At 37.9% G+C, this 22,365-nt stretch overlaps 1 protein-coding gene and 1 non-coding gene across 2 annotated transcripts in view; both read right to left on the reverse strand.

The window, feature by feature from the left end:
* Window positions 1-14,303: 14,303 nt before the first annotated feature.
* Window positions 14,304-22,365, reverse strand: part of LOC134666842 (tetratricopeptide repeat protein 17) — a 28,238-nt gene continuing 20,176 nt past the window's right edge. Inside the window, exons 14-19 of the mRNA XM_063524158.1 lie at window positions 19,493-19,693; window positions 18,001-18,118; window positions 16,638-16,857; window positions 15,285-15,442; window positions 14,588-14,693; window positions 14,304-14,471 (exon numbers count right to left, since the gene is read on the reverse strand). Coding sequence (XP_063380228.1) covers window positions 14,328-14,471; window positions 14,588-14,693; window positions 15,285-15,442; window positions 16,638-16,857; window positions 18,001-18,118; window positions 19,493-19,693 — 947 coding nt within the window. The 3' untranslated portion in view covers window positions 14,304-14,327. The remainder of the gene's footprint in view (window positions 14,472-14,587; window positions 14,694-15,284; window positions 15,443-16,637; window positions 16,858-18,000; window positions 18,119-19,492; window positions 19,694-22,365) is intronic.
* Trnar-acg (transfer RNA arginine (anticodon ACG)) lies at window positions 16,962-17,041 on the reverse strand. The gene is given in 2 exon segments: window positions 16,962-16,997; window positions 17,004-17,041. It is a non-coding gene; the product is annotated as a tRNA-Arg (tRNA).

Genomic DNA, 22,365 nt, shown 5'->3' on the forward strand with positions numbered 1-22,365 from the left:
ATCATCAGCAGTTCCACTTCATCAAATGCGACAGTTTTTAATGTAAATGCTTGATTTTATGATGAAAATACAAAAAAAATCTATACGTATGCCTTTAATATTTGAGGAGTTCCCTCGATTCCTTATGGATCCCATCATCAGAACTCGAGCTTGACAAAAATGTGGCTTAAAAACTTAACTAGCTTAACGAACATAACGAAAAGGAAAAATCACCAAACGTGAACTATGCGTCGTTTAAGAGTTCTGTTCTGATCATCATCAGCAGTTCCACTTCATCAAATGCAACAGTTTTTAATGAAAATGCTTGATTTTCTGATGTAAATACAAAAATCACTTTACGCATGCCTTTAAGATTTGAGGAGTTCCCTTGATTCCTCATGGATCCCATCATCAGAACTCGAGCTTGACAAAAATGTGGCTTAAAAACTTAACTTGCTTAACAAACATAACGACGAGGACAAATCGCCAACCGTGAACTATGCGTCGCTGAAGAGTTCTGTTCTGATCATCATCAGCAGTTCCACTTCATCAAATGCAACAGTTTTTAATGAAAATGCTTGATTTTCTGATGTAAATACAAAAATCTCTATACGCATGCCTTTAAGATTTGAGGAGTTCCCTTGATTCCTCATGGATCCCATCATCAGAACTCGAGCTTGACAAAAATGTGGCTTAAAAACTTAACTTGCTTAACAAACATAACGACGAGGACAAATCGCCAACCGTGAACTATGCGTCGTTGAAGAGTTCTGTTCTGATCATCATCAGCAGTTCCACTTCATCAAATGCAACAGTTTTTAATGAAAATGCTTGATTTTCTGATGTAAATACAAAAATCTCTATACGCATGCCTTTAAGATTTGAGGAGTTCCCTTGATTCCTCATGGATCCCATCATCAGAACTCGAGCTTGACAAAAATTTGGCTTAAAAATTTAACTTGCTTTACAAACATAACGAAGAGGACAAATCGCCAACCGTGAACTATGCGTCGTTGAAGAGTTCCGTTCTGATCATCATCAGCAGTTCCACTTCATCAAATGTCACTTTTTTGAATGTATATGCTTGATTCGTTGATAAAAAACCAAAAATCACTATGTGTATGCCTTTAAGATTTGAGGAGTTCCCTCGATTCCTCATGGATCCCATCATCAGAACTGGATTTTGACAAAAACGGGACCAATCTGTATGCCTATACATTCAATCAAAAAAAGAATTTTCAAAATCGGTCCAGTAATGACGGAGTTATAGAGTAACAAACATAAAAAAAAGTAAAAAAATAAAATAAAAAAAAAATAAAAAAAAAAAAACACAACTGAATTGATAACCTCCTTCTTTGAGATTTGGAAGTCGGTTAAAAATAAATAAAAAGGCGCTAAAGTTTATTTGTGAAGATTTTATTAATTTGTTACCGAAAGGTAATTTATTACTGTTTATGTTAATTTAAGTTTTATTTACTCGTAAATTAAATTTTAAATACCTAAACCATTTTGAAAACATGTCGTACGGTATCTACATAAAGTAAATACCAACGTTCATTTTTACAATACTTTTTTTTCATAAATTTTTACATATTCATAAGGTTTACTCGGATAATTCCGAATGTCGAAAACTGTCGGATAATTCCGAAAGGAGACTTTGATTATGATGAAATTTCGGAATTATCCGACATTCGGTATTACCCGAATACTCCTTATTCATTTCAATGGCAGTATTTAGGGACTTATTTTTTCATTTGCAGGTTGATACCGTTTTTATAACCGGATATTTTTAATTCGTCCTCTACAGAGTTTAGTTCGCTCCAAATGGCATTAGTATCGAGTGTTGCGTGCATCATGTTAAGCCGGTAGTAGGGTTTCCGAGCGCGGGGCTTCGCTCGCCACCCGACACCATCAGGTTTTGTTAACGGCTCGGTAGACTCAGTGTACGCGCCCCATTCAAAAAAACTGACCTGATATAAACTACAGAAACGGATATTTTGTAGATCTAGTCGATTCATTGGTATAAGACAGCTGGGTACCTATCTCATTATTAAGAGTAGGATTAAGTATTCCAAACAGTACTCGCTAGTACTATAACGCTTAGTACTGCAATCGATATTAAACTTTCGTGTGACATATTTTAAATTGTCGCCAATAGCGACTAAAAATTCAACTGAGTGAAACCGTTGTCGTATAAACAGCTTAAGTAGTACTGCAATTTGGAATGTGTGTATAAATCTATCACACCGACAAATTAAGCGGTACTATGTAATTACTATAAACGTGATGTTTTCCTAATAATTTTACGTATATTCACACTTCCACAGTCTGTCGCTTGCCAAGTCAGTACCAAATTTGACGTGCCGATATGAACTGTTATTATTTAATTAGACTTAATACTAATTATTATTGCACTGAAGCAAATCAGCAATGACACTTGGTTATTGACCTAGGTACTTAGATACCTAATATTTTATTACCTACCCATAGCTTACGCTTACAATTTTAACGTTAGGCATTAGGCGAGTACTGGCAACACTTGTCTACTGTGATGGAAACTATTTATACTTGCTACTACACTACTGTCACCGTCACGCGAAGATCACGCGGTCGTTCACCAATAAGATGGACCGATCAAGTTAAAGACTCGTCATCATCTGCTTTCTACACGGTCGTCAAAAACGCGTTGGACAGAAACCGGTGGAGGCAGATCATCCGCTCCAGATGCAACCCTGATACTGACCAGGATCCTCAGACATGAGGGACCGACCAGAGAGAGACTGTCACCGTGATAATTGTTGCCCGTACGCGCCTAGTATTACTCGTAGTACTTTATTTTGTGTTAGCTTTATTTGTTTGAGCGTTAACGAAGCATGCTTTGAGCCGAAGAGGATCCGAATGAAGCCCAAAGCAGCTGCTGGCCACTGCACAAGATTAGTAACAGCTATACTCTTGTGCGTGTGACAGCGGCTATTGCGGGCGGTTCATGGTCTGCGAGCGAAGAACTTACGAAGCAGCTGACGACGGTGTTACTGCTATATTTACCGATATGTTCCTTTTTTCTACCTATATTCGAATAAGTAAAGAATAGGGATGTATACAGGGTGGAACATTTCTAGAGACTGAGCTGAGAGGGTAGTGTTATCTAAGTGATCCACAATCGAGTTATTATATTCGTAAAGCAGGAATAAAAAGTAAAACAAAATCATTAAAATGAATTATGTTTATATCAGTGACAACCCTACAAAATTAATGAAATCAAATTGACACACATGTCATTTAATAGGATCTGCTTGCTAGGGTTAAAACAAAGATTTTTGTACTAATGTTTAACAAACTGTATCTCAAAAACGGTTAGAAATATTAACGTGATTAATAAGTGAAAAATAATGTACATAGCCTAAAAATTCCCTTTTTGCGTAAAAGTCCTTCGTTCTGTTCCACCCGATATAGGTAGTAAATTTATAGGGCTATATCATTGTGCTTGGTTAACAGAATTGATTAAATGACGTTACCACACTTTTAACCAAAATGAACTTAGGCACATGGCGAAAATGTAGCCGCGTAAATAAATTATATAGTAAATTTAGCTTTGATTGGCCAGTAAATTGATTTATCATGCGGCGAAATTTTACACAGAATATTCTGAGCCTTTATAAATATGCTTTTTAGACCATTAATTGAATTGGCAAGCGTGAAAATTTGCTTAATCTTGCTTTGTCAAAATCACAATGGACAAAAAGTTAAGCACTTTTATCTCTTGTATAACTTTATCTTAAAGATAGGTAGCTGCCACTATTACTGGTTATACATATATACCTAATCGTATTTTTTTCTCCAGTATTTCACTTTATTTCTACTCGTATAGATATATTGCTTAGGCATTATACCTACTTATTAAGTTAGTTTTAAAGTAAAACCTAGGTAGGTACATTATTCTAGGGCTTTTGCTTATGTAATCATTTATTTTTATAATTTTGTAGAAACTATTATTTTATCATTTTATGTATTTTTTGTTGTGTTAATAGGTACATATTTAAGGTCTTGATGGTAACTTGTTGTGTCTTTCCATATAATATAATCATATAAGGGGATCGGACTGTAAACAATAGTTATTTATATTTTATAAAGCGAAATATTTCAAAATACAGCCTCGAGCGTAGCGAGTGGTTCGAAAGTTGAATCTTGAGGGTTTCGAGGGCTTTAAGGCACGAGGGTTAAACAAATTTTGCCTCCGAGTCATGGTATAATAATATACTCCGCCCGGTACTCTCTTCCCGTCTTTTCTAGGTCACCTGACTGACACAAGCCTACGTCATCATGCGACAGCGCTATATGATAATATGCGATAGCGCTATATATAGCGGCCATGTTATTGTGACGTAGGCTTGTGTCACTCTGGGAAGAGAAGACCATGTTTTATTAGACTATGCTCCGACTGAAACACGAAATTCTTCACCACACCAACGCGAGGAAAATACTAACTATAAAACATTACAAATCTAATTCAAACGATCGTTAGTAAATATGTATCATTCAAAATCATCACATCACTTCAGTCAAATATATTAACCAACATTAGCAAAGAACTCAAAATTTGCATCGGATTACTTTGCCGCACAACTCTCTTATCAGTTTTTGAACAAACAAAGAGACGGAACTTGAATCTTTGTATTTGGGGATATTATTAGAAGACAATAAAAGTGATTTCAGAGTTTTGTAAAATTCGTCCCCTAACAGGGTTAAAAAGGGGATGAAAATTTGTATGGGGTTAAAGTTTTCTTTTAAGCTAGGAATTTGAGACTTCGTAATTATTTTATTATTATTATTAGTATTTGAAACAAGTGTAGGTCAAAGAGAACGTTTTTACGAGCTGGCGTGATGAAATATAAATTATTTCACTCTAATGTCTAAATCAAATTTTCGAAGAAATACATAGAGTAAAGGCAACTTTCACTTGTGCATTTTAAACTATGTCACTACTTCAAACATAAAAGTTTAGCCCAGAAGACACTTTGAATCCGCCGAGATACCTATAAGTCTACGTACCTATATCCTTCATACTTCATATACCTACCTCTAAGTACCTTTAGTACCTATTGGTACCTATATGAATATTTGACATTTAAAAAGTAATTGATTTAACCCCAGTCCGATCTCCTTAATTTTATTTTACATTAGTCATGTTTTTTTTCTTTTACGCTTTTTGTTTTTTTTTCATGGTTATTTTTTACAGATTGTTGTGAATTATTATCCTAATTTGCTCCGCTCAAATCCACCACTTATTATTACTTCATCAGGTAAGTGCAATATCAATATCTTTCTATGAATTGTGAATACAGATGTCAATCGCAATGAAAAAATCAACGAGGATCAACTTTCTGGCCATCGTGGGACTCGAACCCACATCATTGGATTGCCAGTCTAATGCGTTTGAAAGTGTTTGCCTCATGAAATATATGGCTTAAAATTTACCTAAAGTAGGGGAGCCCGAGGTGAGTTGTGACAGAGGAGAGCTGTGACATTGTCGATTTTTTGGAATCTATAACTGTTAGCGAGCTCGCAACAGTGTGCGTTTGTTAGCTCGTAACTTGAACTAACAAACGCGCGCTATTGCGACCTAGTTTTTAGTTAATAGATTCCAAAAGATCGACAATGTCACAACTCTCCTCTGTCACAACTCACCTCGGTCTCCCCTAAAAGATGCCAACCGAATCGATAGGATGGGATAGGGATAAGTAAAGCCTATCGATCCGGTTGCCATTTTTTATTTTAGGTAAATTTTAAGCCATATATTTTATGATTCAAACACTATGTAGACGCATAAATGCGAATATAAAGTGGAGTTAATGAAGCTAACCAATATGAGTATAAAGACAACGGGATGGGATATCACTCCATTTTCTGTCAATCCGTTGTGTTTTTGTTGTTCCGTTGCCACCAGACGGTCTTGATCTCCTGATGATGCCTCGTAGAGAGGAGAAACACGTTTCAAGTTTTGTACTTTTGGTGGTAGTTTGGTATATTTATTTGACTTGGCCTTTAGCAAGTTATTGTATCGCGAATTTCCAAAGCAATTACCTATTGTTTTTATCGAAATGGATTTCCGCAAAATATCGCCTAATTCAATTAATTATGTAAATGTTTCCGTCAGATAGGACTGGCAGATACCTACACTGATGCACCTAATTCGTCGCTATACATTGACATAATTTGTCATGCATTGCACGCGCGTGCAGATATCAATGAAATGGATTTAGCGTGCAATCGACTTCTGTTGTGTGCAACTGTTCGTTCGAAATTTGATTTTCGTATGACAGGACACGATTTTAAGTAAGTAATTCATAAATATTTTCATACAAAATATCAGATTTATTAATGAAAATTAAAATTGTCGTAAAACGTTTGCCTTTATTTTAGCTGTTGAAACCGAAAGATGACAATTTTAATTATTAATCAACATAATGGTAACATTCCATTTCTGACCGCAGCTGCACTGCTGGTACTGAACGCGTCGGTGTTATTGTCAATTTCCATAGTAAAATGAACAGTAGTGCAGCTGTCGTTGGAAATGAACTGTCAGCTTAAATGAAAAAAAAAATCGACAGCGGCGTAATATAGATAACATAGAAAGTTACAGATTGCCTTTAGAACATAATATTTTGGGAAAGTAAAAAGGTTACAAAGGTTGATGACCCTGCAGCTAGTGCTACTCTTCAGCTAGACCTGCAGTTCTGAGTTAGGGTACTTATAATAGGAGAAGTACGAGAGAATTTTTCAGCTTCCCTCTAATACCTAATCTAAAATGTCTACCAGCTCTCCAGCTAAAATCTGTGTTGTGTGTTAATACAATTTTCATACCTTCTTGCAACAGCGGTGCGGCAAGTCCAATTTTGCGATTTTGAGGTGCATGTTGTCAATATAATACCTACGAATCAAAATAAATCAATATCTTTAATCAGTATCATAATAAATTTCGCCAACCTTTATATCCATAGAAGATTATCAGTCATCTCCGGTTATATGGTTAAAAAACTCCTGGCCCCTATTTCACCAACGTGGCAGGTGCGACAATTCGACAAGTCTCATTGTTGCTGACGTCACAGGCATCCATGGGCTACGGTTTTCGCTTACCATCGGGCGGGCCGTATTCCTGTTTGTCACCATCATTGTATTATTTAAAAAATCTTTATGATATCGGCAAAAAACAGCTATTTCTCTTTTGATGTTTATGATGATAATGATGACAATTGTCACAAGATTTCAAAGAACTTTCGGTAATTCTTGACAGCAAATGAGTTCTGTGTCGGAATTTCATGACAATTGTCGTATTTCTTGTGACAATTGTCATTAGCTTCGCAAAATAAGTACTAATTTACTGGCGATATAATGGAGTTTTTTTTAATCAACATGTTGGTGGCAAACAACCGCACCGCCCATCTGATGGTAAGCGGTTACCGTAGCCTATGGAGGCCTGTGACTTCAGTAACAGTGATGTCGACAAATGCGACATTTGTCACGTTGGTGAAATAGGGCCCTGATCTTTCTATGAAACAAACTAAGTATTGAAATAATAGCGATAAATTCTTTGCACAATGTGCCTATGTTTACCCTTAGCTTTTCAATTCACATACCTAATGGCGTGGTGGAACAAATTTGTCAAATAAGTGCTTGTACAGTCGACGTCAAATACAGGGTGTCCCAGAATTCGACGTCAAGCCGTAAACGGATGATAGACCAAGTAATAACAGTTATCATAAAAATACAAAAAAAAATCCAACTCATGTTCTTTAAAAATTCACAAAAAAATCCACATCCTGTAATTATTCAAGATTACACAATAATAAAAAAATTAGAATAAATTATGGAATTTGTAGTAACAAGAGTTAAAGAACCATTAGGGTGTGGATTTTTTAGTGAATTTTTAAAGTGACCGTAATTTTTAAAAAACATGAGTTGGATTTTTTTTTTGTATTTTTATGATAACTTTTATGACTTGGTCTATCATCCGTTTACGGCTTGACGTCGAATTCTGGGACACCCTGTATATGTTCACTTTTGAACCCTACTTCTTTGTAATACCTAAGGCGAAAAACGTAATCATAATTTTGACATCGACTGTACTTAATTAAATCACCGCAAAGCAGTAGGTCTGGTCTGGCGATGGTACAAGACGCTGGAGGTGGAGGGCCAAGTCGATTCCAACTTCTGTCAAGTTGACCATAAACAGAGCCTCAACATCAGGCCCCAATTTCACATCGGTGACAGGTGCGACGAATTGTAAAATCACTGTTGCTGACGTCACAGGCATCCATGGGCTACGATTACCACTTACCACCGTAAGCGGTAACCGTAGCCCATGGATGCCTGTGACGTCAGCAACAGTGATTTTATAATTCGTCGCACCTGTCACGTTGGTGAAACAGGGGCCAGATTAAGATATTTTCATAACTCGTGGGTAGAGTTAGACCAAAGAGTAGTGTATTGACGGCCTCCTTACCTTAATGAAATTACTTCCGATAAAAATTTAATTAAAATACGTGAAGACAACATCTAATAGGTTCAATAGGATTAAGTTTTAAATAATAGCAAAATCCATTGTTGGGATGTATGTGTATGCAATAAAATACCTTTTAACATAGGTCTTCATAGTCTAATAAAACAAGCGGCGCGATTCGGGAAATGATTTAGAGATTCACCAGATCTCTTCTTCTTCCTCGCGTTATACCGGCATTTCGCCACGGCTCATGAGAGCCTGGGGTCCGCTTGACAACTAATCCCATGATTTGACGTAGGCACTAGTTTTTACGAAAGCGACTGCCATCTGACCTTCCAACCCAGAGGGTAAACTAGGCCTTATTGGGATTAAGTCCGGTTTCCTCACGATGTTTTCCTTCACCGAAAAGCGACTGGTAAATATCAAATGATATTTTGTACATAAGTTCCGAAAAACTCATTGGTACGAGCCGGGGTTTGAACCCGCGACCTCCAGATTGCAAGTCGCACGCTCTCACCGCTAGCCCACCAGCGCTTTTTTAGAGATTCACCAGATATGAAGTAGTAAAGATATGTGACGTTCCACGGCAAAAGGTACCTTATGGCGGCTGGCGCTTACGCTATTATTGACGCCGCTCCAATATTAAGCCGGGGCAAGGGTACCTTTTACCGTGGAACGACACATATCTTTACTATTTCATATGTAGTGAATCTCTAAATCATTTCTCGAATCGCGCCGAAGGTCTCTTCCCAGAGTGACACAACCCTGCGTCACAATAACATTGCCACTTTATATAGCGCTATCGCATGATGACGTAGGCTTGTGTCAGTCACGTGACCACGAAAAGACGGGAAGAGAGTACAAGGCGGAGTATATTATTATACCATGATGGTCCTGAAGTTGCACCCCGCCCCTGTCACCCCAGTATAGTCACTAGCGGCGCGATTCGGAAAGTGAATTAAAGATTAACTAGATACGATATACTAAAGATATGTGACGTCCCACGGATAAAGGTACCTTATGGTGGTTGGCGCTTACGATTATTAACGTCGCTCCAATATTATTGCGGTGCTATGCGACGTAAGCGCCAGCCGCCATAAGGTACCTTTTGTCTTGGAACGTCACATAACTTTACTATTTCATATCTAGTGAATCTCTAATTAATTTCCCGAATCGCGGCGCCAGCCGCCATAAGGTACCTTTTGCCGTGGAACGTCACATATCTTTACTATTTCATATCTATTGCATCTCTTATTCATTTCCCGAATCGAGCCGTAGATCACTAGTGAAATTATTTCTTTTAATTTGAAAAGATAATATGAGTGCTTATTTTACAGAACCCACTACAAAGCTGCGGGATTTGACACGAATTAAGTGGTGATGGGTTATTTTATACGCTCTACAAACTCTACAATTTATGCTACTCCTGCGTACAACCGTATTAAAAATATTATTTTATTCTGTAATACGTATATATAATACTATAATAATGTGTTTGTAGTTCATGATTTCGATGTATTGCAAATTATACTAAAGACTTCGTAAATGAATAGGTATACGAATAAAATATAACTACTCAATTATAAACAGGATGTGACTACGTATTTTTGACTTAAACATTATTTATACCCTCTGATAGGGACGCGGTCACTCATGTATGTAGCAAAATAACATCGAGTGCAGCTATAAAGGGTTGCATGTAATTTTGTGCAACGTGAGTAGGTATAGAGAGCTTTTATAATACTTGTATATTTTACTAGATAACGGTGCTTTTAACCCTTCATATGACACTTAGATATTATATGGCAAAAATGACCACCCACCCTGTAGTATCATCATCTTTTAGTATTTCTAACCGACTTCAAAAAAGGAGTAGGGTACCAATTCCGTATTTATTTTGTATATACAATGTTACCTCAGTACTACCTCATTTCTGAACCGATTTGGTTTTTTTTGTTTGAATGTATATAGAGGTAGTCCCAAGTTGGTCCCGATTTTGTCAAAACCTAGTTCTGATGATGGGATCCGTGAGAAATCTATGGAACTATTAAAATCTTACGGGCATATATTTAGTGGTTTTAGTATTTTCATCAACAAATCAAGCATATTTATCCAAAACAGTGCCATTTGATGAAGTGAAACTGCTGATGATGACCAGAACGGGACTCTTTAACAACGCAAATTTCACCTTTGGCGATTTGTCCTCTTCGTTATTTTATTAAGCAAATAGGTTCTGAAGGAACATCTGTACTTATTAAGATCTAGTTCTGATGATGGGTTCCATGTCGTCCAACTCCTCAAGTCATGATACCTTCAGATCCAGACCTTGAACATTGATACGAACCTGAAGCGCAAAAATGTTTAGGGACATGACAGTTTGGCCAGACAGGAACGAGTCTTATAAAATTGCTCTTAAAAAAATTACTAAAAATGGAGAAATAAAATTAATATAAAAGAAAAAGTAAAACCAACTTCAAAAAGGATGCCTAAATTGCCTAAAATACTACTATCCGGTTTTGTATACGCTAGCAACTAAAACGTTTAAAGTCGGTGCCAAGCCAAATTTAAAAAGCGTCAACATCCCCCATCAAATCGAATGCCAGCCCTGGTGTAGTTTTATAAGAAAGAACCCGTATTTATAACCAGTATTGTAACTATTTGGCTTGGCACCGTCTTCAAACCTTTCAGTTACTAGCGCATATGAAACTGGATATTATTATGTCTGTCTCTTACAAATTCTCGGGACCATGGGGTGCCAGACATTTGGAAGGCGTGCGTGGGGCCGAAACCAACACGCCCTTGTAAATAAGACAATTTACTCTAAATGTAATGTGACACCAACCGACGATTATCCCTGTTTGCACTATAATAGTAGTGCACCCAAGGACAAGCCCCGGTTAGTGTAGGACTATTGTAAGAAATAAGTACAAAAAGAAACCGGGCTGTTGGGTTGAGTTGCTAGTGGACTAGTAACCGGAACTATGGAGGAGACTATGGCACCTGCCCTGCTCATATGTTAAAAACATGAAAAAATGGCCCAGGTGGTGACTCGCCAACTCACAATATGGGTCCCCGAAAACGGCCGCTCGCACGGAGCGACAAGGGGACAACGTTGCGTAAGCAGCTCAGGGTGTGGACTTGTGGAGAGGTGTGCACCGCTTTCTACCCAGTGGCTGTAAGCAGCTACTGTGCCAACTCGCGTCTTAGGCATGTTTCACTTCCACCCTGCGAGCATATAGCTCTGACACCCCACTCTGGACGGCCGGTTAAGGCAAGCCCTGCGGCCCCTGCTCAGTGTTCACTCCAGCCGGCCAATGAAGGCAAGCCGGAGAGAGGGGCCTGACCGACTCTTGGGGGTATTATTATTATTTTTTTAAGTCACTTTTACTTATTTATAAGGCTTTTTTTTGCAGAATTTTAAGGAATTTAAAGATGCGATGAGGCTTGAATCATGTAATTAAATCTGGACCGTCAAATCTCATGTGAATCTGTTTTTTGAGCAAGCTACCTATCTCTGATATCTCCATCGTAGACCGAATTTGTCGCTTCACATCAGACGGGGGTTCAAGTTTAGACCAATTGAATTACATAGGTGCATACATATTTGTAATACTTATTTAATAATTATGTGCCTAGCTGAATATCGAGTACGTAGAAGCTTTCACAAATTCTGCAAATTATGGCGTAAACGCCTTTTGTTAAAACAAAAACAATTAAGTAACCAAATGTTGTAAGAGCTAAATAATGTAGTAATTAGCTATTAATTATTATATGGAATAAATACTTAAATTTTGGTCCCGTTTGCAATGTTTTACAGATCATAATGAATGTACCTATACTTTCTTTTACAGCATAGGAAGTGTAACGCTACAATGTGTTTCAGCAATCATTAATATCACTAATCACAACTCCATTTATCTCCCTTGTATAACAATTTTTGTTTAATAAAGTTATTTTTCGTTTATCTTGTCTTTTTTTCCGTACTATTTGCACACATGTCCTGTTTCAGATCTGCAGCCAAACAGCCCAACGTAGAAAAAAAATCAGAAGCCCAAAACAACTATTGGTCACTGCACATGACTAGTAACATATTATACTCTTGTGCGTGTTCCAACAGTTATTGTGGGTGCTTCAATACCACCGCTCGAAGACTACGGCAAAATTTCATCACGTGTTTTTATTGGCTTTATTTGAATAGGGAGTATTACTGCAATGTTCTGCCGCCAGAGTGCAGCACTGATTTGTTTAGTAAACCATACAGTAACTTATAAATTTAATACTAGGCCTTAAACAGTTTTTTGACAAGTTTTCACTATGACCGCCTTGGTGCAGTTTGTTTACAGGTGGCCTACCGCGAAATGCGACAATCGAAATTTCGATTGTCGTGATTCACGGTACTTACCGTGAATCATGGCCTACTTAGGCCATGTTATCAGATTTTAAAATCAGAATATTGATATTATTGCTCCTGCTGCTGGTGACGTGGCGCATACACAGGCGGTGGGCATTGGTCTTCGTAGGTCTAACAATTTGGTATTCAGTCAACTAACAGAATAACAACACTTTGATATCCGAATAGATATCTATAGATATCTAACAGCAATATGATTTTTTTTTATATTTGTCACAATGTACTTAACACATTTTTTTAAAGTGCCCGGGCTCCGGGCCAAGGCGTCCAACATGTCATGTTCTATGACGGCCGATCGGTAGTCAGGTGGTGCTTTCCATGGAAAACGAAGCGCCGGAAGATCCGACACGGCCCCGGCCAAGTATAGCGTGAGTCAGAGAAACCGTGTGCGATGGAAGGTCTGCCAGCTCGTTACCTATAGCAAACTTTAACGCAAAATAGTATAAACAATCCTTCCTTCCTTCTTAGTCGGATACTCTTGTCAGAGCAGTCGTGGTCATTGAGGTCGTTGTACGGCCTTTTATGTTATTAAACAATACATTGTCAAAAAAAGAACTGGGTTAATTTTGTACATTTCGGTGGTTAAATAAAATACAACAACATTCAATCATTTGCCAAATTCTGTATTTTGATAATTAACAATTAAACATTGGAATTAGTCATACAATGTCGTAATTACATTAAATGGAATGCATTTTATAGGTAATAAGTATTTATTACTTTTATGAAAGTAATTAAACAGTACAAAATCAACTGAATATAGAAGAGTGTCGGTATAATGAGATTTTAATTATTGTCTTAGACATTTTTGCTTCCCAATAGAACTCACAAAACAATACCTGCTTATTAGGTTCTCTCCCGATATGGTATCTAATTCTTTTTTTATCTAAGGAAACTGTACTGACATTGACGGAAATCGTTGGTTATAGGTACCTTAGGCTCAATAAGGACCCCTATTCGACAAGCGACGTTTGACGTATCGTGTTGATCTCCCGTTGATGTGGAAAAATCATAAGTTCTCGAATACGTACAATGTCAAAATTTGACATTAACAATCCACAGTTAGGGTGACAATAAAATGCAATAAAGCTCAGTATGCAATAAAATCAACTGTTGATTTTGGATGCGAAATCTGACAGTTGTAAGTATATGTCGAATTTGGCCCAAGGTCAAATGCATCCAGTTATGGACGTGTAGAGTAATGGGAACAGCATTATGTATTAAACATTTTATTTTAACGAATACCATGTCGCTTTATCGAGCCACTGTATTCAAACTGCTAAACTAACCTGTTTAACCTTTTGAACGCCACGGCTATCGCGCGGCGCGTCATAGTAAACCTCGCTGGAATGCACGAAGATTGATATTAGGCTATAGCCGCGCGCGTCAGTTGACGTCTCTGGCGGTCAAAAGGTTAAAGTGTGGTACAGTATGTATTTCTTAGTCTACTTTAGGCTTGGCCTTGGCGCTTTCTCCAAAGAGCATGAGGCACATGGTGGCGTGGAGGCAAGCCTTGGCGGGGATGAATTTCTCGTCGAAACTCAGAGCGTAGCGGTACATCCACACTGCTTGTTCGTACTCCTCCTTTAAGGTAAGAAAAATTGCTTTTAAATAAATAGCGTCAGTACTTGTCAGCCCAAGAAAACCAATATTGACAATAGATAAGTAGTAGTAATAGGTTATAATAAACTAAGCATTACCATGTATGAATGTGACACGGCTACGAAGAAAGCTTCCACTTTACTCTTTGGTGACATGTAGAAAGCCAGATATGCGACTTCTTTAGCGTCTTTGTGTTTCGATTGCCTGAAAATATGAATAAAACTTTGTAATCCAATGTGCAACAGAGACACGCAAATACCGTCATACCTCTACCCTACCTACTCGTACTCTCTCTACTCGTACCCAGTAGCAAATTACCCACTAGTTAACCCAAGAGAGACCTGATGCGGTAAGAGACCCAACAGCAAACATGTGTTACACAAACAGTACAGCCAACATCATTAGTAGCAGATAAAACAACGGCCCAAAGTACCTACCTACCGTACCGTACCTACCTACCTGACATCCCAGATACCTAACTTTCCCAAATATGATAAATTTCGAAAATTTACGCTTAAAAGTTATTTACTGTCTTCATTGTTCTATATGTGAGGCCATCACTACAATAAGCTGTTACAGCATGATATGAGTTGATACTTTTGCCGCGTTGTTTGATCCGCTACTTTTGATGCTGACTGTACTTGGAACTTAAAATACTCCCGAACCTTATATTCTTTCCCTGGTTACATCACGGAAACAAACCAACATACCGATGAAATGAAATGAAATGTATTTATTTGTCAGAATATGGTACATGTACCGATGTAGGTAATGAATGACTGATAACCAACTCACATGTGCAGCAGCTGAGTGAAGGCGCGCAATGGATATGGAGCGAACTGCGTGGGGGCCAGCGCTGTGGCGGCGGCGAGGCAGCGCGCCGCGCACGCGCCGTGCCCGCCCGCGCCGCACCACCAGCCCGCCGCCAGCGCGCCGAGCCAAGCGCGCGGTTGCTGCAACGAGAATGCGCCATGAGATGATACAGCCCGCTCCAGAAGGCAAAAATCATAAACCCGTAAATATTATATCTCGGAGATGGGACATTGCTAATTCCTACAAAAATGTAACTTACAGCTTATAATACACTTATATATATATTGTTGTATATTTTGTAGTTCTATTGTGATTTTGTTTGACATGTGTTATTTTGACATTAAAGAAATTGAATTTGAATTTGAATTTGAATTTATGCATGCACAATTTTTATGAAAATAACTTATAGCGCTTTTGAATTGGTTTGCAATGCAAAAAACTTGTTCAGTGATTCAAACTTCAACTTGAAATAAGTTTAAGTGTACTTTTCTTTCTACAGGCAACTAATACTCATCGAGACTAATCTAAAAACCCCAAACACAAGGTTTCGTTGTTTTATCACAGAGTTCCTATGGCCACCTCCGGTCTCCATCATCAGATCAGCTCGATGACACCATAATATTGCATTGTCACCGGACTTACGTATGTATACAAAATTTCAACTCAATCGGAAACCGGGAACTGGATCAAATTTAACTTGCAAGATTTGATTACACACAGACAGACAACGGTCCTAAACTAAATAAAAGCTTGTAAAATTATGAGATGTTTGGTAGAGAATGCCTCAGAGCAATAAGTCCGCTTTTTTAGATTCTATTATTTTATATTGTATATTTTCTTTTGTGCAATAAAGATTAGGTAAATAAATAAAATAATTAAAGGTAAGAATATAAAAAATTCGTAGACGTGCGGAAGCGCTACCTAACTGCCATCATTAAAGACACTTTTTATCTACAGCTCCAACGATTACGTTAGGTAAGTCTCGCTTTAAAAAATATGTATTTAATTAGCGATATGGTTAAGAAATCGATAAATGTATCCTGTGTACAGATGTAGTGCATATTTATATTCCATCATATTTTCATGGAAACATATACAAACGTGTCTTGTTATTTCAGTCAGTCTCGGTACCAACGTTTCCGAGAAAGTAAGTAAGTAAATACACTTTATTGCACCACAAAGAAAAATACAATAGCAGATTTACAGTGTAAATAATGGTAGCAACAGGCGGTCTTACCGCTGTAAGAAAATATGACGCACAACAATTATGTACAATATCTATTCTATATGCCTAACTAACCACCAAATATATCACACGACGAACAACATACTTACTGTATCTACATATTTAGCTATCTTGGCTCCCAGGCTGTCATAGTCGAAGTATTCAAAGTACTCAGCAAATTGATGCATTAGAGTAAGAATCGGCTCCCAGTTGCCGGTGTCAATCCGACCTAGCCTCTCCAATAAGAAGTCTTGTGAAGGATCGGAAAAGAGGCGACATTCGGGAACCTTTCTGCTTGATGGTGTTAACGATGGTATCTCAGGTGGAAATCTGAAATAATTGCAGCAGTTTTATTTTATGGCAACGGTTATTGAAAATTATAAAACAGATATTATTTGTTAAGCTTAGAATAAATTGAAAAGTGGTAAGATTACTGCCTTGGGTGAGACTTGAACTCACGGCTTCTGGATCGATACTCGTACTCTAGCGCTCTAACCAACTGAGCCACCAGGACATCTTTCCACCATATGGGTCTAGCGACATCTACCGTAAGAACGTTACACAGAAGTGTAAGTGTATAGAAATACAGTGTGGAAAGATAAGTCGGGCCCTGGAGGGAAACTACCTTAAATCCTTAAGCTGGCTCATTTTACTTAAAGGTAAAACTCAATTCCCTTATTTTTAAAAAGAAACAAAACTGCATTCAAAGATTTTTTTTTTCTTCAATATTGCTTGTCTAAAAAAATCTTCAGTACTAAATATTCGATTTTATGGATATTTTGTACGACAGACGAGTGTAAGACCTTATGTTTCTTGGAGAAATGTTATCATTAACATTAACTGTATCGGCTAGTGTAATAAAATTGCGAGTGTTCATTTTTTGGAATTATTAGTCGGTTCGAGTCCCGGGCGAGGCAAGCGAGTTTTAGAAAATCTTTGAATGCAGTTTTGTTTCTTATTAAAAATAAAGGAATGTCTCCTTTGAGTAAAACGAGCCAGCTTGAGGAATTAAGGTAGTTTCCCTCCAGGGCCCGACTTATCTTTCCACACTGTAAATTCTAAGCATTATAGCATCATTTGCAGACGTTTCTGTTTGACAAAAACTAATTTAGGTATTTATTGTGTTTTGAAATTAGTATCTGTTTTTGTAGTCCCTACTTATTTAAATAATAACTGGTGTAAGCTGTAAGTAGTGCAGACATCGGTCATGGATAATTCTAACGAGGTTTTGCTTACGAACGCTACTCTTTTAAAAGGATTTTATTTAAATACTAGAAAGCCGATTTTTGCTTCAGTTTCGTAGTAATAATAAGCTAATAACATTGTCAGTAACATTTCTAGTAAGCAACCACTCTGGTGGAATGCAATGTAGGTATGTAGTACGTGGGCCATACTGAAAGTTTCTGGATTCTGGTATATGAGAAAGCGACCAGTCCAGGAATTTTCAGTACGCCCTAAGTATAAACCGCTCACTTGAGATAGCTATCACTGAGAAGAGGTTGGAAGTTAGTAACGTGGAGCCAATGCCCCAGCTGTAGCTGCTGATATACGCAATCCTCCTCTTTCAAAGCCAAGTCTTCGGGTTGAATGTCTGAAAGAAATATTTTTAAAGATAAAGATAAAAATAAGTTTATTGCACACAATCGCTATTATTACTATGACGATACTACTATGATATATTGTATTATTAAGTAATCATCAGAATCAGATTACCCCAAAAGACATCCACTTTCACCTTTTCTATAACATATTTATGTTACACATTCCGACAAACAAACACACTTGACTAAATAACAGCGATTCAGTTTTCACCATTATGGCTACGAAACCTACTAGAAATTAGACGAAGAAAAGTCTGCAGTAATTTTGATAACCCACGCAGTGTGTTATTTATACGTAATAATTTCATAGATGTTTAAAACAACACTTGCACTGGGCCACGACTAAGTAAAGCAATTTTAAGACATTTACGCTCCCGCCCGCCGCTCGTAATATCACCGATGGTCAGCTCGGACTAGCCGACAATAATTAAATGAAAGCACTACTAGGTGGGCCGATCAAAGGCATACATCCTTCTTCGGTCAAAGGCAGGATACAGGATGCGTTATATTCTCTGTAACAGGCTTTCATGTGAACTGTACGGTTGACATTTTACTACCCAGCGGCGCCAGGGAGTTTCTCTGAAATTTATTTACACACATTCTTATAAACCAGTGTGCTTCACTTAACTAGCTTCCTCGCGATAAAATGTGCATGAACCATTTTTAGGGTTCCGTAGTCAACTATTAAGAACCCTTATAGTTTCCGTAGTTCGCTGCTTTGCTCCGTGATCGGTAGTGCCAGAAAGTTGCAATTTGGCAAGAATTTATAAATCAATGAAAAAAAATTTAGGCTAACTCTTCTACACGTAGTTAACTAAAATAGGAATGATTTATTTTTGTTCGGTTCAACCCTGTGGAGTGGGGTGCCGTTGGATAGCTAGCTATCCAACGGACCTAGGTCTTCCAAAACGAATAGGGGTCTTCAACAACCATTTTTTGTCTAAAGTGAATATTTAATCTTTAAAACCATCGGTCCAAAAATAATTATATGATAGTTAAAGTGAAGCTTTATAAAGTACATGATACTTATTACTGTCCCCCCGTTCAAGTTAGCCTATTATGACGGACGTGTTAACTACGGAACCCTACACTCAGCAATCTCAGCATGGCCCGACATGCCTTTGGCTGGTTTTTAAAGCTAAGTTCGCTTCGTTTAGCATTTTTGAAATACAAATCGAAACGAACAGGAAGGATTATTTTACTAAAATATTTAGATGGAGTGCAGCCGCCGCGAGCATTCGAGCCTGAAGGACCCCCGATGGACCCGACACATGTCGCCAATAGCTAAAAATACAAGTATTAGTAACCGTTGTGTTTTAAAATATGTCTCACGAAAGTTTAATTTCGATTATTTTATTACTTACAATTGCATCCTCTGGATCCACACCCCTGCAATGCATTGTCCACTGTTTGCAGCATCCTCTCGAAGTTGTGACGATGAGCCAGCCTCTCTCTTCTGTCAGGGGGCATGTTGGTTATGAACGGCTCAAATATACTGCCGTCGACATCGTCGACCGAGGAGTCAACACTCTTAGGTTCCAGTGGTCGAAATTGAGAACCACTTTCTGGAAATAAGTTTGGAGAAGGGAATAGATAGATTTTACTGTTTTTAGGGTTCCGTACCTCAAAAGGAAAAAACGGAACCCTTATAGGATCACTCGTGCGTCTGTCTGTCCGTCCGTCTGTCACAGCCAATTTGCTCCGAAACTACTGGACCAATTTAGTTGAAATTTGGTACACATATGTAAGTCCGTGACCCAAAGACGGATATGTAACGTCAACAAATAAATTTTAAACATAGGGGCTACTTTTGGGGGGTAAACCATAAAATTAAAAATCAAAGTTTTGCAAACTATATCGTGTTACATATCAAACGAAAGAGCTCATTGTGAGAATCTCAATTGTACTTTTTTTTTAAATTTACGATAAAATTTTTAGAAGTTATTCAAGAAAATAGACAAAAAATGACCATTCCCCCCCCTCTATCTCCGAAACTACTAACTCTAAAATTCTGAAAAAAATACACAAAATAGTCCTTTACCTAAAGATGACAGGAAAACCTATTAGAAATCTAGAGTCAAGCGTGAGTCGGATTTAAGAACAAAAATGCGGTCTAGGTTTTTTTAGGGACACAGCCGCAATGGTTTAAGTGAAACGTGATGTAGACAGCTATTGCGAAGGCCCTAGGCCGATATCCGCATAAGGCCGAAGATCCGGAGCTTCCCGAAGAGGCGTGCCTTTAGCTTCAAGCGTGAGTCGGACTGAAGATAAAAAATGCGACTAGGCTGTATCTGGCACACAGCCGCAATGGTACTTGTAGTACTGATTGATTGGGTTACTACTTACTAGGTATTGTCACGTGTTTTAAAAAGCACTATACAGGGTGGCCAAAAAATAAAGTAAGTGAATTCCCGTTGCCGACGTGCAACCCCGAAATAGCGAAGAAAAATTTGGCTGTTTCATACGTTTTGGCTGGTCCGTTTTCTATGGGAGAATACATTTTTTTCGCGATTTTGGGTCCCATAGTAAATGTTGCTCAGTAGGTACGAGTATAATCCCAAACCCTCCCTGGCTACGGGAATGCACGTATTTTTGGCCACCCTGGTATTAACTCTCGTCGGCCTTCGATTTTAAAACACTTGCGGAAGTTGTAGGAAGCGCGCCGCGACCCGTCGGACGCTCCGAGTTTTCAGCTCTACGCGGAGCTCGGTCTTCAGTCTTCGCATTTAGACACTTGTACTCTTGTTCGGCATTTAATTTCCTATCTAAGCTACTTTGCATATTTGCAGAGATATAAGCCACCACGCCAGAAAACTTCATCTTACATGTGTTGAAAACTTGATCGACTAATTCGGGTTTTTCAAGATGTTTCACTCACGTCATGTTACACGTACAAAAAAAAATTGTCGAAAATTGTGAGATGTACGGAACCCTTGAAACGCGAGTAAGACTCACACTTGACCAGTTTTTTTTTACTGTGGGACTTAGTCAATCAGTGTAAGAATGTCCTATAATATTTATTTATTATTATTTGTCTCCTATTTTAAAACTTATTATTATTTATTTTATGAGAAAAGGAGCATGGGGATATAAGGTAAGACACTTTATGCATTTGTCGTCATAAATACGCACTTAAATTTTTAACGTAAGTCGAGTGTAAATAATTTCAGCTTTTTATGATTAGAAAAAAAATAGCTTACTGTATAAACAGTAAATATTTTAAAAGCTAAGTTAATCATTACTTTTATCGTTGGCCCATTCATCGAGTGGTCTGACAATCCAAGAAAAAATCTCCTAAAGGCTCCCAAAATTTATGCACACCCGGGATTGCAAAAACTCGGATTACCTACACGGATTTGGGACCAAAAATTAAGGTATTCGAACGATGTCCAGCTTTCTGGAAATGGATTCCTCAAAACGCTTTTTATGTTTTTAATTTGATCGGCCTATTGGGTAGATAGTAAATCCATTATAATTGTCATATTATGTATATGTGGGTAAGGAGCGAATCTGCATTTTGAAGGTCTGTACCCGTCTATAAAAATAAACAGTCAGTCATTGCTCGATCTTGTTTGATTGAAGTGTTCCCTGTACTTTTACATGGCGCAGTCGGTAGGATCCGAACGTACGCTCCCAAAAGTAAAACTAGCAGTGCAACTGCTTGCACCCGATTTTCGTCAAGTTGCGAAATTTAACCAGCGTGAGTAGAATCGATGATGTACGTAATAATATTAAGTAGGTGATTATTGTCAATTTTACAAAGTACAAGTAGTTACTCCTACCTTACCTACCTACTATCAGGAACAAAAAGATAAGAACGTAAAACAAAGGGTGCCTGCCTGCTTCACAGAGGTAGATGGCGCTATTTATTATTTTTGCATTTTAGCTGTGACAATTAAGTATCCCTATTTTCAAAATGTAGTCTACCTTAGTTTTATTAGCGTGAAGTGTTAACGTCAAGTTTAAGTATCTGATGACAAGGTGATAGACCCTCAAACGCGCAAGAGACCATGGGGGCCGATTTTTGAATTTCGACCGCTCGATTTCGTGTGTATCGTTCAATTATATCACTAAAAGACATTTAAATTCTACTAGTAGAATTGAAAACGAGTGGTCAATACCACTCGATTCCCAATTTCTTTGCAAATATTAGCATTTCGCCGTTTTCCTCCGATTATCGAGTGACGAAATTGAGCGATCGAAATTCAAAAATCGGCCTCGGTGCGAACTGTACCTA

Source organism: Cydia fagiglandana, chromosome 8, assembly GCF_963556715.1.
Source record: "Cydia fagiglandana chromosome 8, ilCydFagi1.1, whole genome shotgun sequence".
NCBI lineage: Eukaryota > Metazoa > Arthropoda > Insecta > Lepidoptera > Tortricidae > Cydia > Cydia fagiglandana.